The sequence below is a fragment of the Cebus imitator genome, unplaced genomic scaffold, assembly GCF_001604975.1.
Source record: "Cebus imitator isolate Cc_AM_T3 unplaced genomic scaffold, Cebus_imitator-1.0 Scaffold263, whole genome shotgun sequence".
NCBI classification, from domain to species: domain Eukaryota; kingdom Metazoa; phylum Chordata; class Mammalia; order Primates; family Cebidae; genus Cebus; species Cebus imitator.
The window spans coordinates 2,795,008-2,809,590 of record NW_016107578.1 but is presented as its reverse complement, the minus strand read 5'-3'; the positions used below and the strand labels follow the sequence as shown (position 1 = coordinate 2,809,590).

At 50.0% G+C, this 14,583-nt stretch overlaps 1 protein-coding gene and 1 long non-coding RNA gene across 5 annotated transcripts in view; both read right to left on the bottom strand.

Annotated features, from left to right (window-relative positions):
• Positions 1–1,025, bottom strand: part of LOC108283704 — an 8,563-nt gene extending 7,538 nt beyond the window's left edge. For both annotated transcript variants that reach the window (XR_001816923.2, XR_001816924.2), the window contains exon 1: positions 844–1,025. This is a non-coding gene — a long non-coding RNA (uncharacterized LOC108283704). The remainder of the gene's footprint in view (positions 1–843) is intronic.
• A 4,551-nt stretch (positions 1,026–5,576) lies between these two features.
• LOC108283661 (C-type lectin domain family 4 member G) lies at positions 5,577–9,047 on the bottom strand. 3 transcript variants are annotated; one of them, XM_017500132.2, is made up of 9 exons: positions 8,924–9,047; positions 8,547–8,648; positions 8,188–8,241; positions 7,936–7,998; positions 7,662–7,766; positions 7,261–7,350; positions 6,923–7,071; positions 6,725–6,840; positions 5,577–6,124 (listed from the first exon to the last, which is right to left on the bottom strand). In XM_017500132.2, the coding sequence occupies exons 1-9, from the start codon at positions 8,976–8,978 to the stop codon at positions 5,986–5,988; spliced, it is 873 nt and encodes a 290-aa protein (XP_017355621.1). In that variant the 5' UTR covers positions 8,979–9,047; the 3' UTR covers positions 5,577–5,985. The 3 variants fall into 3 exon arrangements, with proteins under 3 accessions (XP_017355621.1, XP_037584294.1, XP_037584295.1); XM_037728366.1 differs by having other exon boundaries at positions 8,960–8,993; XM_037728367.1 differs by having other exon boundaries at positions 8,951–8,978.
• Between the last annotated feature and the right edge of the window lie 5,536 nt (positions 9,048–14,583).

The window sequence follows — 14,583 nt, the reverse complement described above, 5'->3', positions numbered from 1 at the left end:
ATCATATGTATCATTAAAATATATAATATATAATATATATTATATATAACAATAATATACATAATATATTATGTATATATTATGTATTATATTACATGTGTTATTAATATGTATATAATTATATTATGCTTTGTATAATTAAAATATAATTATATAATATATAAATATGTAATTAATAAGATTAATATATATGCTATATCATTACATATAATTATATATTAAAATATATCACATATTATATATTATTGCATGTATTATATAAATAATGTATAATGTAATATATAAATACATACATTTATGTATATTGTGTGAATATATATAGTGTATACAATTTACACTATATCTATGTATACGCAATTATATGTATACTATACATACACATATTTTTATTTGTGGATAAAAAATAAATTAAGTAAATAGTTGCTTAAAATGAAACACAGGAATCTCAAGTGTGTCTCCTTCAAGCGCTGACGAATGCGTTGGTCTGTGTCATCCAAACGCCCACCCACATGCAGAACATCACCCAGAAAGTCCTTCGCGGCCCTTCCCAGGCACTCCCTATCTCTGCTCCTGGGCAACCACCGTTTGCACTCTTTTTCCCACCCTAGAACTTCACAGAAACAGGCTCATCCAGTCCACGCGTGCTGGTGGAAGGCTGCTTTCCTTCAGCCTTAGGTTTTTCCACTTTCTGTGTCAAGCGACCCTGACCTTGTATTTTGTTAGAACTTCAGGTCCTGGCATCAAATAAGTGCTCAAGAAATATTTGTGGGTGAGAAAAGGATTGCGTGAACGGAAGTGCTGCTTGTTTGCTGGAGACTCGCCCTCCCACCCCCAGCTACCCACCTGCACTTCCTCTCCCGCCAGCCTTCTCCATCTGTCTGACGACATCTCTAGAGACCCCTTGTTGTGCAATCACCAACCTTCTGCTTGTTTCTTTTCAGGGGCTCTTGTTTGCTTTCCTGGCACTATAATTCCAAATATCAGAGACCCTTCGGACCCTGCTCCCCAACCCCCCATCTCATCCCATGAACAGATAGGCTGTCGAGCACGCATGCGTTAGCACCTCCTACTTCCTGCCTTTGTCCCTTATCTGCTCCAACTTCCGGCTTCACTTCCACCTCTCCTGGTCGGCTCTAAAATAAGTCCCTCCACCTGGGTTTAGAACTGCTGAAGTTGGCTGGCTGGGATGGCTCATGCCTATAATCCCTGCACGTTGGGAGGCTGAGGCCAGAGAATAGCTTGAGGCCAGGAGTTTGAGCCTAGGCAACAACATAGCAAGACCTTGTCTCTACAAAAAAATTTTAAAAATTAGCAGGGCATGGTGGCATTCACTTGTCCCAGCTGCTCAGGAGGCTGAGGTGGGAGGATGGCTCAAGACCAGGAGTTGGAGCCTGCAGTGAATGTGATTGCACCACTGCACTCCAACCTGGACAACAGAAGGAGACCTTGTTTTGTTTTGTTAAAAAGAACAGACCGGGCATAGTGGCTCATGTCTGTAATCTTTGGGAGGCCAAGACAGGCAGATCACTTGAGGTTAGGAGTTCGAGACCAGCCTGGCCAACATGGTGAAACCCTGTCTCTACTAAAAATATAAAACTTAGCCGGGTATAGTGGTGCATTGCCTTTAGTCCCAGCTACTTGGGGGGTTAAGGCAGGAGAATGGCTTAAATCCAGGAGGCAGAGGTTGCAGTGAGGCGAGGTCATGCCACTGCACTCCAGCCTGGGTGACAAAGTGAGACCCCATCTCAAAAAAAAAAAAGACAAGAAGAATATTTATACATGGGTCAAGTGAAAACTAGGACCGATTGAGACAAAGAGAGACATATGGGTCCTCTAGATAAGTTGCCTGTGTGTATTTTTAGACAAGGAGAGGGTTACACTTATATCTTAGGTGGTAGCTGACATGTTACGGGTGTTAAAGGTTTATTGCAGGTGTTTCCAGTGGTTTTCATTGAGTTGAGTTACTTCCATGGGGGGTGTCCAGGTACTTACAGACCTATTAAGGCGTGCTATGAAATAGTCACAGTGGTTACTGTTGTGATATGGGTGAGCTCCAGCTAAGCTTTTGTATTAGTCAGCTATTGCTGTAGTTACAAATTATCTCAAATTTAGTGACTTCAGACAATGCAAACTTATCTTGATATTCTGAAGATCAGAAGTCTGACATTGATCCTATTGGACTAATATTAAGATGTTGGCAGGGTTGCATCCTTCTGCGAGCTCTAAGAGAGAATTCATTTCCTTGCCTTATCTAACTTCTAGAAGAGAAGTTAGGTGAAACCCTGTCTCTACGAAAAAATACAAAAAATAGCTGGGCAGGGTGGCATGTGCCTGTAGTTCCAGCTACTTGAGAGGCTGAGGGGTGCCGGGATCACTTGAGCCCAGGAGGTAGAGGCTGCAGTGAGCTATGATCATGCTACTGCACTCTGGCCTGAGCAACAGAGAAAGACCTGGTCTCACAAAAACAAAAAACAAAAAACTGAAACACCGAGGCGGTAATTGGATCAATCCTGCCTACATACTGAAACTCCAATAAAAATTCAGGACACCAAGATCAGTGGAGCTTCCTAGCTGGTGAACACTCAACCTAGGATGGGGGAAGGCATAGAGATTGATATGTACTGATGTTATGGGCAAGGACACAGGAGCTCTGTGTTGGGATTTGGGACCTTCCCAGACCTCGCCCTATGAACCTCCTCATTTGACAGGTCCTGATCTGTATCCTTTTAAGAAAACTGAAATCCTAAGTATAGCATTTTCCTAAGTTCTGGGAGTCATTCTAGCAAATTATGGAACCTGAAGGGATCAGGAGAATTTGTAAGCAGTTGATCAGAACTGTGGGTGGCTGGGGTCCCCAAACTTGTAGCTGGTATCTGAAATGAGAACAGTCTTGATGGGGACTGGGTCCTTAACCTGTGGGTGGAGTCTGCACTATCTGGGTGAATAGTGGCAGAATTGCATTTAGAATTATAGGATGCTGGGAGCAGTGGCTCATGCCTGTAATCCCAGCACTTCAGGAGGCCAAGGTAGGCAGATTACTTGAGCTCAGGAGTTTGAGACCAGCATAGTGAGACCACTTCTCTACAAAAAGTAAAAAAATTAGCCAGCCATGGTGGCACATGCCTGTAGTCCCAGCTACTTGGGAGGCTGAGGCGGGAGGATTGCTTAAGCTCAGAGGATTTCTTGAACCTGGAAGGTCAAGGCTGCTGTGAGCTGTGTCCATGGTTCATGGCACTGCACTCCAGCCCAGGTGACAAAGTGAGATCCTGCCTAAAAAAAAAAAAAAAAAAAAAAAAAAAAAAAAAAAAAAAAAAAAAAAAAAAAAAAAAAAAAAAAAAAAAAAAAAAAAAAGAACCACAGGATATCATCCTGGATTATCAGGGCAGGCCCTAAATGCAATCTCAAGGGTTCATATATGAAGGAGGCAGGCCAGCCTGGGCAGCATAGTGAGATCCCATCTCTACAAAAAAATCTGACAAATTAGCTGGGTGTGGTGGTGCGTGCCTATAGTCCTAACTACTGGGGAGGCTAGGTGGGAGGATTTCCTGAACCCAGGAGGTCTAGGCTGCAGTGAGCTATGATTGTGCCACTGCACTCCAGCCTAAGTGACAGAGCAAGACCATGTCTCCAAAAAAAAAAAAAGGTGATTGTGAGGGGGATGCAGAGAGAGATTTGACACAGAAGTCATTGCCATGGCTGAAGCTAAATGCTACTGCCTTTGAAGACGGAAGAAGAGTCCAGGAGCAAGAAACACGAGGGTAACAGCTCTAGAAGCTGGAAAAGGCAAAGAAACATTTTCCCTTTGATAGGTTTGGCTGTGTGCCTACCCAAATCTCACCTTGAATTGTAATAGTCCCCATGTCTCAAGGGTGGGGCCAGGTGGAGATAATTGAATTATGTGGGTGGTTTCCCCTATACTGTTCTTGTGGTAGTGTATAAGTCTCTTGAGATCTGATGGTTTTACAAATGTGAGTTCCCCTGCACAAGTTCTCTTACCTGCAGCCATGTAAGACGTGCCTTTGCTCTTCCTTTGCTTTCCGCCATGATTGTGAGGCCTCCCCAGCCATGTGGAACTGTGAGTCCATTAAACCTCTTTCCTTTATAACTTACCCAGTCTCAAGTATGTCTTTGTTAGAAGCATGAAAACGGACTAATACATCCCTAGACCTTGATTTTCGGTCAGTGAAACCCATTACAGTAGTGGTGGGAAACTCAAACCCTCCTCCAAGCCAACTGTATCTGGAAGTCCAGCAGCCTTGCAGTCAGTCCAATAGGTAAGTCAATGAGCTCCTGGACTTGCCCAGTGCCTGCTCTAGACTGCAGGTGTAGAAGGATCAGAGGACTGGGAGTTGACAGGTTACAGCGATGAAGATTTCCACCTGGGGGGGGATGTGATGGTGTTCCTTCTATTTCCAGCTCAGCTGATGCTGTTATACAGTCTGGCAGCCCTGGGGGCTCCCAGAAGTGTGTAGTTCTAGACTCAGTTCTGCACAGAACTAAAAGCTGCCAACCTGTCACTCCTCTGTTGAACCTGTCTTCATAGGAAATTCTTGGAGACCCCCTAACTCTCCCTGATGGAAGCAAGTAACTGGGAATGTAGGGTGAATTCAGATCAAAAGTCCCTGGTTGAGAAAGTCAGGTTCTATGTAACATACACCCCTGTGTGAATTCAGCCATCTGTATACCTTCCAAACTCTGAGTCTTGCTTTTTTTTCTTTTTCTTTTTTTTTTTTTTTTTTTTTTTTTTTTTTTTTTTTGAGACATGGTCTCATTGCATTGCCCAGAATGGAGTACAGTGACTCTACAAACAGGCATGATGATTGCTCACTGCATTCCCAAACTCCTATCCTTAAGTGATTCTCCCACCTCCGCCTCCTGAGTAGCTGGGACTACAAGCATGCACCACTACGCCCACTCTCTCAGTCTTTCTCTTCCTGGGCCTTCTGCCTCCAAAGTCCACCTTCTCAGCTTCATCTACTCAAATTCCATTATTCCTTGGAAAATCCACCGCCTTCTCTGGAATGTATTTCCTGACCTACCCATCCAATGATCACAGACCCTAGATGCATGGAGCAGAAGGGACCTGCTCATTCCGTCAGGGCACCCTGTCCCCCACCTGCCTCAAGGGCTTGTCTCATGATGCCCATAATCTCCACGACGGGGTGACAGTCTTCTCAAGGACGGGTGCCGCCACTGCAGTATCTCAGGACAGTCCATCTCCCCAGGGACAAAGGCGGTCCCTCTTAATGTATCAGGTGTCCTTGCCATGCTTTCCTCCATTAAATTACTGGTCACTTGGTTCCTGTGCCCAGCTAGACCAGAATACAGAGGTCCCAGGGGAAATAACTGCCTCTGACCCATTTCTGTGTCCCCAGCACCTCTGAGCCAAGCCCATGCCAGGGACTGAGGAAGTAGTGGTGTAGCATGGGAAACTGCCCCTGTCTTCAAGCCCTCCTGACCCAGTGCAAGTTACCCACCAAAGGCCAAGAGGTCACTGAGAGAGGTCAGGGGTCCCTTGCAGGGATTAAACTAGGACACCTGGGATAAAGCATAGAAGATCTCACCAGAGCCAGGAACCTGGATTAATTTCTCAAATATTTATTGATGCTTCCTCAGGCTGCAGAAACAGCTCCCAGTTTGGTGGAAAATGCGAGAAAACCGGACAGCTCCAGCCCTCAGTCACCTAACGTTGGCTAGGGAGAGAAGTGGAGTCACATCACCGGGACCCAGGAGCAGGGATTTTGGAGGTAATGGAGGTTAGGTTGGGTCTGCGTATGTGGAGTTCGGATGAGGTTGTCACGGAGGTCCCAGAGCCCAGGCACTGAACTGGACAGGGCTTTGTTGGGCTGAGTGGTTCTTGGACTCAGTACTGGCAAATGAGGAAGGAAAAAGCTCTTTGGCAATCAGCTCCAGGAGCCAGCGAGGTGAGCAGCCCCCGGGATACCACGTGCTGCAATGGGCGTGGCTCCGGGTCACTGGGCGGAGTCAGCAGCTGCGCCTTTTCTCACAGATCCAGCCGTCCTTCTCACTGTCACACGGTGCGTCGTTCCACAGCCCCGTGCGCAGCATCATGACACAGTCCTCGCGCCCTCGAGAGTCATTGGGCTCTCCCCGATTCCAGTTGCTGCAGTGGTTGAGTGGGGTGTTTCTGGGAAACTAGAATGAGGATGAACGCGGGGTTCCCCCTTCCTCTCCAGGCTCTAGCCTGTTTATTGCTTGGGTCTACTCTAGACACCCTAGCTGTCTAAACTGAGTATACACCTGGGATATAACTTCTTTCTTGAGATGGTGCCTCGCTCTGTCACCCAGGCTGGAGTGCAGTCACGGCTCACTGCAACCTCTGCCTCCCGGATTCAAGCGATTCTTCTGCCTCAGCCTCCCGAGTAGCTGGGATTACTGGCGTGCATCACCACACCCGGCTGCTTTTTGTATTTTTAGTAGAGACGGGGTTCACCATGTTGGTCAGGCTGGTCTCAAACTCCTGACCTCAGGTTATCCACCCGCCTGAGCCTCCCACAGTGCTGGGATTACAGGCGTGAGCCACCGCGCTTGGCCGATAACTTTTTAACGCCCAGAATTTAACCTGAGGACATTCCTGGAATCCAGCCTGCTCATCCCTAAGCATGGAGCCCCAGCCAAGGGGTCCCTGAGATCTGGCCAAAACATGTCCTCTAGAGTCTAACCTGTCTCCCTCCCCAGGTCTTACCAGGGGCCCTTCCCTCACCTGAAGGTGGGTGAGACTCCGTCTACCCACTGGTAGCCCTGAACCTTGCCCAGCTGGCGCACAGCCCTCAGGCCCAGCCAGTAACCACGGCCACGCGTGTTCCGAGTCAGGAAGCCCTAGAAAGGAGGGGACATCTGAGCCTGCGGAGTCCGCCCCGCCCCACCCCGCCACCTGGCCACGCCCCCTCCCCCTTCGCACCTGCTCATCCAGGTCCCCAACGGTCACCAGGTGCGCGCTGGCATCCGCGCAGTGACTCTGCGCCGCGGCCCAGGTGGTCTTTGGCACAGAGAAAAAGTAGCAGGACCCCTCGAAGGGCAGCCACGACTGGGGGCACGGCTCGCAGGAGCCTGCGAGGTGGCGAGGGTCACAGAGGTCGAGGGCATCCAGGAGGAGCACACCGGGAGGATGCAGGGGTGTAGGGGTTCTGTTACGCGGGCTCAGGGGTGGAGACCCAGAACCATGCCAAGGTCCAAGAGGGGCAGGGTCCACTTACACCCCACAGCCCGCCCCGCCCGCACCACTCCGATCTCGCTCACTGTTCTGGAACCTCACGGCCTCCAGCGCCCGGAACAGCTCAGTGCGGACTTTCTCGCGGTCCCTGCCGGCTTCGGCCAAGCCCTGGGTCACTACGGGGTGAAGGGAGCGGGGATTACGGCTGGGGTCAGGACCAGAAGCAGGGTCATGACTAGCTAACGATCAGAACCCCGTCCGTGGTCATGGTACCCTCGGTGCCAGCGTCCAGGATGGCACAGGGTCAAGGGCGGTTACAACTGGGCAGGGCCCAGCACCAGGAGTCGCGGTCAAGGTCAGAGTCCAGCGTCAGGGTCAGGACGGGGTGCATAATCGGGGTCGGGGATCGGCACTGAGGACAGGGTCAGGGTGGGACGGTCGCTGTGCGCGGCCAGGGCTCAGGGCTGGGATTGCGTCCGGCCCTCACCGCGCTCACGCAGTTCCCGCAGGGCGCTCTCCTGCTCCATCAGCTTCGCCTGAGCCTCCCCAAGCTCCGCGCGCGTGGTCTGCAGCTTTGCCTGTGTCCCCGAGCCTGGGAGCCGAGTGGAGAGAGGAACCGGGGCGGCGAGGATGTGGCGGGACTTTGGAGACCACCCCGCCCCGCCCCGCCCCACCCGCCGCAGGCCCCGTCCCCGGTCCCCCTCCCTTCCTGGTCACAAGCCTCCGCCTCTGCGCCCACAGCCTCGGCCGCGCCCCCTCACAGCAGCTGTGGCAGGCTCCGACCTCCTCTTTCAGGGCACTCAGCATCGTCGTCTGCTTGGAGGCTGGAACGATCCCGGCCCCAAAACGCACGCCCGCCGGGTCACTTGGAAGGACTCGGGGAACCCGCTTCCCCACCCCAGGGCCAGCCTCAGGGACCATAGGACCCCACGCACCCGAGACTCCATCTCCGGGGTCTCAGGCCCTCCCACCTTGCACACCCTGGGGGCCCAGGCATCCCGCTCTGCACGCACCGTTTGTCCTCAGCAGGCCCTGGCCGCCGAGCAGCGCTGCGCGCTCCGTGGAGGCTGCGGAGAGAGACTCCTGCAGGCGAGGCCAGGGACTCGGGAATCCTCCCCTCGCCCGGGAAGTGCGTGGTCCCCCGACTCCGCGGCAGGCATACAGCACACATGATGTGCACACACGCCGTTGGAGTTAAACGCGCGGCGACTTGCACACATATGCACGCCAGGTGCACACGCGTGAGTGCACACGGTCCGAAGATGTACACACACTCTGCTCACACTCAGACTCGGGCAGGGAGCCATGGAGTGGGGGGGTTTGTGTCTCCAGGGGGGCCAGACGCAACCCCTCCCCAATGAAGGTCACTCACCCTTGGACAATAGGATGCTCAGAATCACAGCCCACAGGACTATGGCGACGAGGACAGCCAGGGCCAGGAAGAGGGGTCTCCGGCTCCAGCGTCTCCAGTGCCCTGGGAGAAGAAGGATGGAATACTGGGTCCCCCAGGACTGAGCCCTGGAGGCCCGGGTTTCTTCCGGGAAACTGAGATTCAAAGACGTTAAGTAACTTGCCTGTGGTCACACAGCTTCTAAGTGGCAGAATTGGAATTGGGCCCTGGTCCAACTGGCTCTGTGTCCTGTGGTGTCTATTCTGCACCCACGACCCTGGCCCGTCTTGGCTCTTCCCTCCCCTCCCCCATTAAACCCTAGACACTGGGGCAGGAATAAGGCGGTCCGTTCCTCATACCTCCAGGGACCTCCTCGGAGCTGCCGCCCCACTTGCTGTACCTGGTCGTGTCCATGGCGGTGTAAACACCCAGCCCCAGGCAGAGATACAAATTTCACCCTCGTCCTCACTGGACCTACCCACTCCCTTCCTTCCTTCCCATTTTCTTGACCTCAGTTCCCTGCAACGGGAACCCATGGACCAATCACAGGATTGGGTCCTTTCTGGGCTGGGCTGGGCTGGGCTGGGGGCCAGGCAGGGCGATTTCAGGCGGTTCCAGGTCCTGGTGGCTGCAGCTCCATCCCCAGGCTGGTCCTGGAGGCTTCTCTTTGGAGCTTGGACCCCTCTCTTATGGGCCTGGGGCTGAGTTTCTGCCTGAAAGGAACACACTAAACCCTACCCAATTGTAACCCCTGCTGGCTCCCGAGAAACCCCCCTCAGGTGTAGCCCCCCAGGCCAGTTCAGCTTCCTCCTTGACTCCCCTGCAGGTGCCTGCAGAGTCTGGGTCTGAACCTGACCTTGATCCAGTCCCTCTGGACCAGAAGAAAACAAACAGGTTTGTTAGGGAGGTGGTTGGCTGAGCTGCAGGCCTCTACCATTGGGTTGGTATAGCAGGTTGCTTCTAGAAGCCTTAGTTTTCACCTTTGGGTAAGGGAGATAGTGATGGGCCTCGTTCATGAAGATGCTTCGATAAAGAAATTGAGACAATCTTGGTGGCTCATGCCTGTAACCCCTGTGCTTTGGGAGGCTGGTGTGGAAGGATCCCTGAGCTCAGGAGTTCTAGACCAGCGTGGGCAACATAGCAAGACCCTCATCTCTACAAAAAATAGGAGGAAGAGAAATAAAAGAGAAAAAATAGAAAAGAGAAAGAAAATGAGGTTCTACATGTCTACCTAGCACCACCTCAGGAACATCAAAAATGCTCACCGGGCTGGGTGCGGCAACTCACACCTATAATCCCAGCACTTTGGGAGATGGAGGTGGGCGGATCACGAAGTCAGGAGATCAAGACCATCCTGGCCACCATAGTGAAACACCGTCTGTACCAAAAATACAAAAATTAGCTGGGTGTGGTGGCTCGCACCTGTAGTCCTGGCTACTCGGGAGGCTGGGGCAGAAGAATTGCTTGAACCCGGGAGGCAGACATTGCAGTGAGCCGAGATCGCTCCACTTTACTCCAGCCTGGGACAGAGCGAGATTCTGTCTCAAAACAAAAAAAGAAAAGAAAAGGAAAAAACAACAACGCTCAATGTTCATGCATTCTTTCAACAAACATTGAACCCGTGCTATATCTCAGGCTTTGATCTTGGAACTGGGACCACATCAGAGAACAAATAAGGAAATTCCACCCGTCATGGAGCTAATATTCTAGAAGGAGTGCGCAGAGACAGACTCCATAGTCAGTGTCATAAACATCATTGAAAACAAGTTGTATGGTGCAGTAGTTCTCAGCTGGGGGCAATTATGCCCACCAGGGGACATTTGGCAATGACTGGAGACACTTTTGGTTGTCACAGCATGGGTGTGGGGTGTGTGTGTGTGTGTGTGTGTGTGTGTGTGTGTGTTAGTGTTCCAGGCATCTGGTGGGTAGAGATCGGGGATTCTGCTCAAAACCCTACAATGCACAGGACATCCCCCATAGCAAAGAATGATCTGGCTCCAAATGGTCATAGTGCAAAAGGTGGGAACACTAGTATACTACATCCAAAATGCATAGATGCTATGACAAAAAGGAAGGGAAGAAAAAGTTCAGTAGGATAAGTGCTTGGCAGGACTGGGTGGGCCGTAGGCAGTGGGCAGGTGACCAGGGTGGCCAGGGCCAGCCTCACCGAGGAGGTGAAATGTTGAGCACTTAACAGAATGTTCCAGTCCCTCTTGCAGATACGTAAGCACACCCCATCTCCTTGAACCTCTTGAAAACCCTTATCCATTTTTTCATTTAAAAATTTTATTTGAGGCCAGGCGCAGTTGCTCACATCTGCAATTTCCACACCTTGGGGAGCCAAGGCAGGAGGATCTCCAGACTAGCCTGGGCAACATAGCAAGACCCCATCTTTACAAAATATATTTTTTTAATTAGCTGGGCATGGTGGTGTGTACCGGTAGTCCCAGCTACTCAGGAGGCTGAGGCTGGAGGATCGCTTGAGCCCAGTAGTTCAAGGCTGCAGTGAGCTGTGATTGCACCCACTGCACTCCAGCCTAGGCAACAGAGTGAGACCCTGTCTCAAAAATAAATAAATAAATTTTATTTGATGTCTATTTCCCGCCTCTTCTTCCAGGAATGAGAGGCATTCACAATAAAATGAAATAAAAAGACAAGAGGATTTTGTAAAAGGAAGATGGAAGGGAAAGGAAGGTGAGGAAGAAAACACAAGCCTTGTGTCGAAAGGACAAGCCTTGTACACAAAACTCAGACCAGGGTGTCAGACGTCATGACAGCATCTCCTGGCTTTGTTGCGGCAGAGAATAGGGTCAGACACCCAGCAATGTGCAATAGACTCTTCCAGAGCAATGTTTTTTGGGGGGTAGGAGTGGGGGCATGTGTAGAAGTAAATCCTCACACAACGTTCCAGAAATGCATCACAATCGGCTGTCACTCAGTGGAGAGTAGGTGGCTTCCTGGCTCAGGGAGTGGAAGTGAAGGCCCACAGGATTGCACAATCTCTGTCCAAGGCAACCATCAGAATGTGTTTTGGGGAAAGGATTTACACGGAAGTAATTCATTGACCCTGACGGAGGAACTAGAATTAGTTCATTTGGTAAATTGGAGGAGGTTTTCTGGAAGAGAGAGCATGGGATGTATGGCTTCAAAGACATGTGTGCTGTGGACACAAAAAGGAAGGGTGCACCAGGAACAGGACACAGCCAAGATGAAGGCAAGGGGGTGGGAAAGGGGCTGTGCTGGTTACACCTGTGGCTGAAGCTGCCTTGGCAAGCCAAGGCGGAGCTCAGTGAGGAAGCCAGAAGGCTGCCCATCAATGTCCCATGCCCAGACCTCAATGCAGGGTAAGTGAGAGGGGAAGAGAGGTCCTAGAAGGAGGCAGCAGATCTCTACCCTCTATCCCTGGCCCAGGACTGGGAAGGGAGAACTGTTCCTCAGGTGGGTGGAGAACATGTAACCAGGGAATCTGAAGACAATATGATGAGTCTGGGAAGTACAGGAGACTGTGAGGACCACTGGAGACACTGGCTGAGCCTGGAGGGCTTCCTGGAGGAGGTGATACCTGGGGAAGGAGTCAGAATTATTCCAGAGGAGGTGGATACATTAAAGAATGGTCCCAACATGGTATCAGCACATGCAAAGATTGAGAAAGTAAGGGAACAGGACTTGTTGGAGAAGCTGAGACTAATTCAGGGGCAATCATCTGGGGCAAGAGTGTCAGCTGGGGTCACATCATACAAGGACCTGAATGGCAGGGACAAGAGGTTTGGACAAATGTGGGAAGAAGGTGAAAGTCACAGGATTCAGCTCCAAGGCCATGACCACTCTGGTTTCCATCCTCTGCAGAGATAAGAGGGTGGCTGTAACCAGGGCAGCCAGCCCACTGCAATGGGCATGTGGCACATTGGTTGTTGCTGTGAATTTTGGCTTTGCTTTTTTTTATTATTATAAAGTATGCAAAGAGGTAAGCAGGCAAAAGTGAAAACGCTTATTCCTTTCGCTCAGCTTTTTCAAGTTTTGACATCTTCACATATTTCAGATCTTCTTAAAAGTAAAACATCATAACAAATCATAGCAAATACAGTGGAGGTCCCTTGTACCCAATCCTGCTCCTATCCCCTCCCCAAGGCAGCTGCCCTCCCAAACGTGGTGTTTATCTATTTAAAAATGCGTTAATTACACACCTTCCCATGGCCAATATATTGGGCTGTTTTGCACATCTGGGAGCTTTATTAAAATGTCATCACATGGTCTATATCCTTCCGCAGCTTGTTTTTGTCCTCTTCACATTACAATTACGAGATATGTCAATTTGACACTCATTCTTCATTTAAAACGAAGATAAGCACAAAAAAAAATGCTTAGTAAACAGAGAACAGGATAAACCTTCCTTAATTTGAGAAGTGGCAATTTCCAGGATCCTACAGGAATGTTTTCCTTAATAGTGAAACATAAGAACCATTTTTTGTAAGATCCAGGACAAATTTAAAATGTCCACGGTGTAGTGGGTTGAACGGTGTCCCCCAAAAGAAATGCTGGGGCCAACTGTGGTGGCTCACACCTGTAATCCCAGCACTAGGCAGGAGAAGTGCTTAAGACCAGGAGTTGGAGACCAGCCTGGACAACACAGCAAGACCCCATCTGTAAAAAAACAATTTAGCTGGTCATGCTGGCACATACTTGTAGTCCCAACTACTCAGGAGGCTGAGGCAGGGCAATCTCACGTTACTACACTCCAGCCTGGGCAACAGAGCGAGATCCTCTTTTTTTTTTTTCAGACAGGGTCTCACTCTGTTTGCCCAGTGGCAAAATCACATTTCACTGCAGCCTTGAGGCAAGAGAATTGTTTGAACCTCAGAGGCAGAGGTTGCAGTGAGCCGGGATCACACCATTGCACTCCAGCCTGGGCGACAGAGTGAGACTCTCAAAAAAAAAATAAATAAATAAAGATACAAGATAAGTTGCCCCAAAGAACACTCAGTATTTTAAAGAAGTTGATTCTCCCAAAATTAATTTATCAATGTACTGCTGTAGTGAATTCCTATAATTCGTGTTGCATCCACACGCATTTTGAATCTGTCTCCCATGTCTCATACGGGAAGCAGGGTTAAGTCACTCTGGACACCATTTCTAGCTCACCTCCTCCCAGTTCCTCAGTGTGATGGATCCAGATATCTGCTTTATTCAACTTTCCCATGGTGACCACTCGCCTGTGAGACAGCTGGACATGCCCGACTTAATTAGCCCTGAAGATGACCCCCCTCCACCTGGCATCCTGCACAGATTGTGCAGAAACATTGCAGTGACCACCTCTCAGCCACAGCGGGACCTCCTAGAACCCATGCCTGCTTGCATTAAACCCACCAAATAAATTCCCCACCAGAAATCTGTTTGGATAAAGACCCCAGTGAATGAGTCGGCCCATGGATCTCTCTCTTTTCCCTCTCCCACTGCCCCCCACAAGCACTCTCTGACCACCATGCTGTGTGCGGCCACTGAACCATGTGCCATGTACCCTCCAGGTCCTGTATGTAATAAAATCTTTATTTCCATCTGTGTCTCTCATAATAACTGAAGGGGTGCCCTCCATCCTAAAGATCCTAAATTTAAAAAGTGCCACCCCATAAAAATACTAAATAGATTTTTTTTGCCCCGAATCTCACCCTGTCACCCAGGCTAGAGTGCAGTGGCATGATCGCGGCTCACTGCAACCTCTGCCTCCCGGGTTCAAGTGATTCTTCTGCCTCAGCCTCCCAAGTACCTGGGATTGCAGGTGGTCGCCACCACATCTGGCTAGTTTTTGCATTTTTAGTAGAGACAGGGTCTCACCATGTTGGCCAGGCTTGTCTTGAACTCCTGATCTCAAGTGATCCACCAGCTCAGCCTCCCAAAGTGCTAGGATTACAGGCATGAGCCACCACACCTGGCCTAAATAGAGTTTTTGATAGAGTTTTCTTATTATGGTAAAATATGCAGAAAATCTATCATTGTAACCTTTTTTTTTTTTTTTTTTTTTTTT

What these genes read in the sequence shown, in the direction of transcription:
- LOC108283661 (XM_017500132.2), bottom strand. Translation starts at nt 8,978, where the DNA reads ATGGACACGACCAGGTACAGCAAGTGGGGCGGCAGCTCCGAGGAGGTC. An exon ending in CGGAGCCTGCCACAGCTGCT is followed by an intron (nt 7,767 to 7,935) that starts GTGAGGGGGCGC and finishes CTCGGCTCCCAG; the next exon opens with GCTCGGGGACACAGGCAAAG. An exon ending in TTGGGGACCTGGATGAGCAG is followed by an intron (nt 6,841 to 6,922) that starts GTGCGAAGGGGG and finishes CCTCCTTTCTAG; the next exon opens with GGCTTCCTGACTCGGAACAC.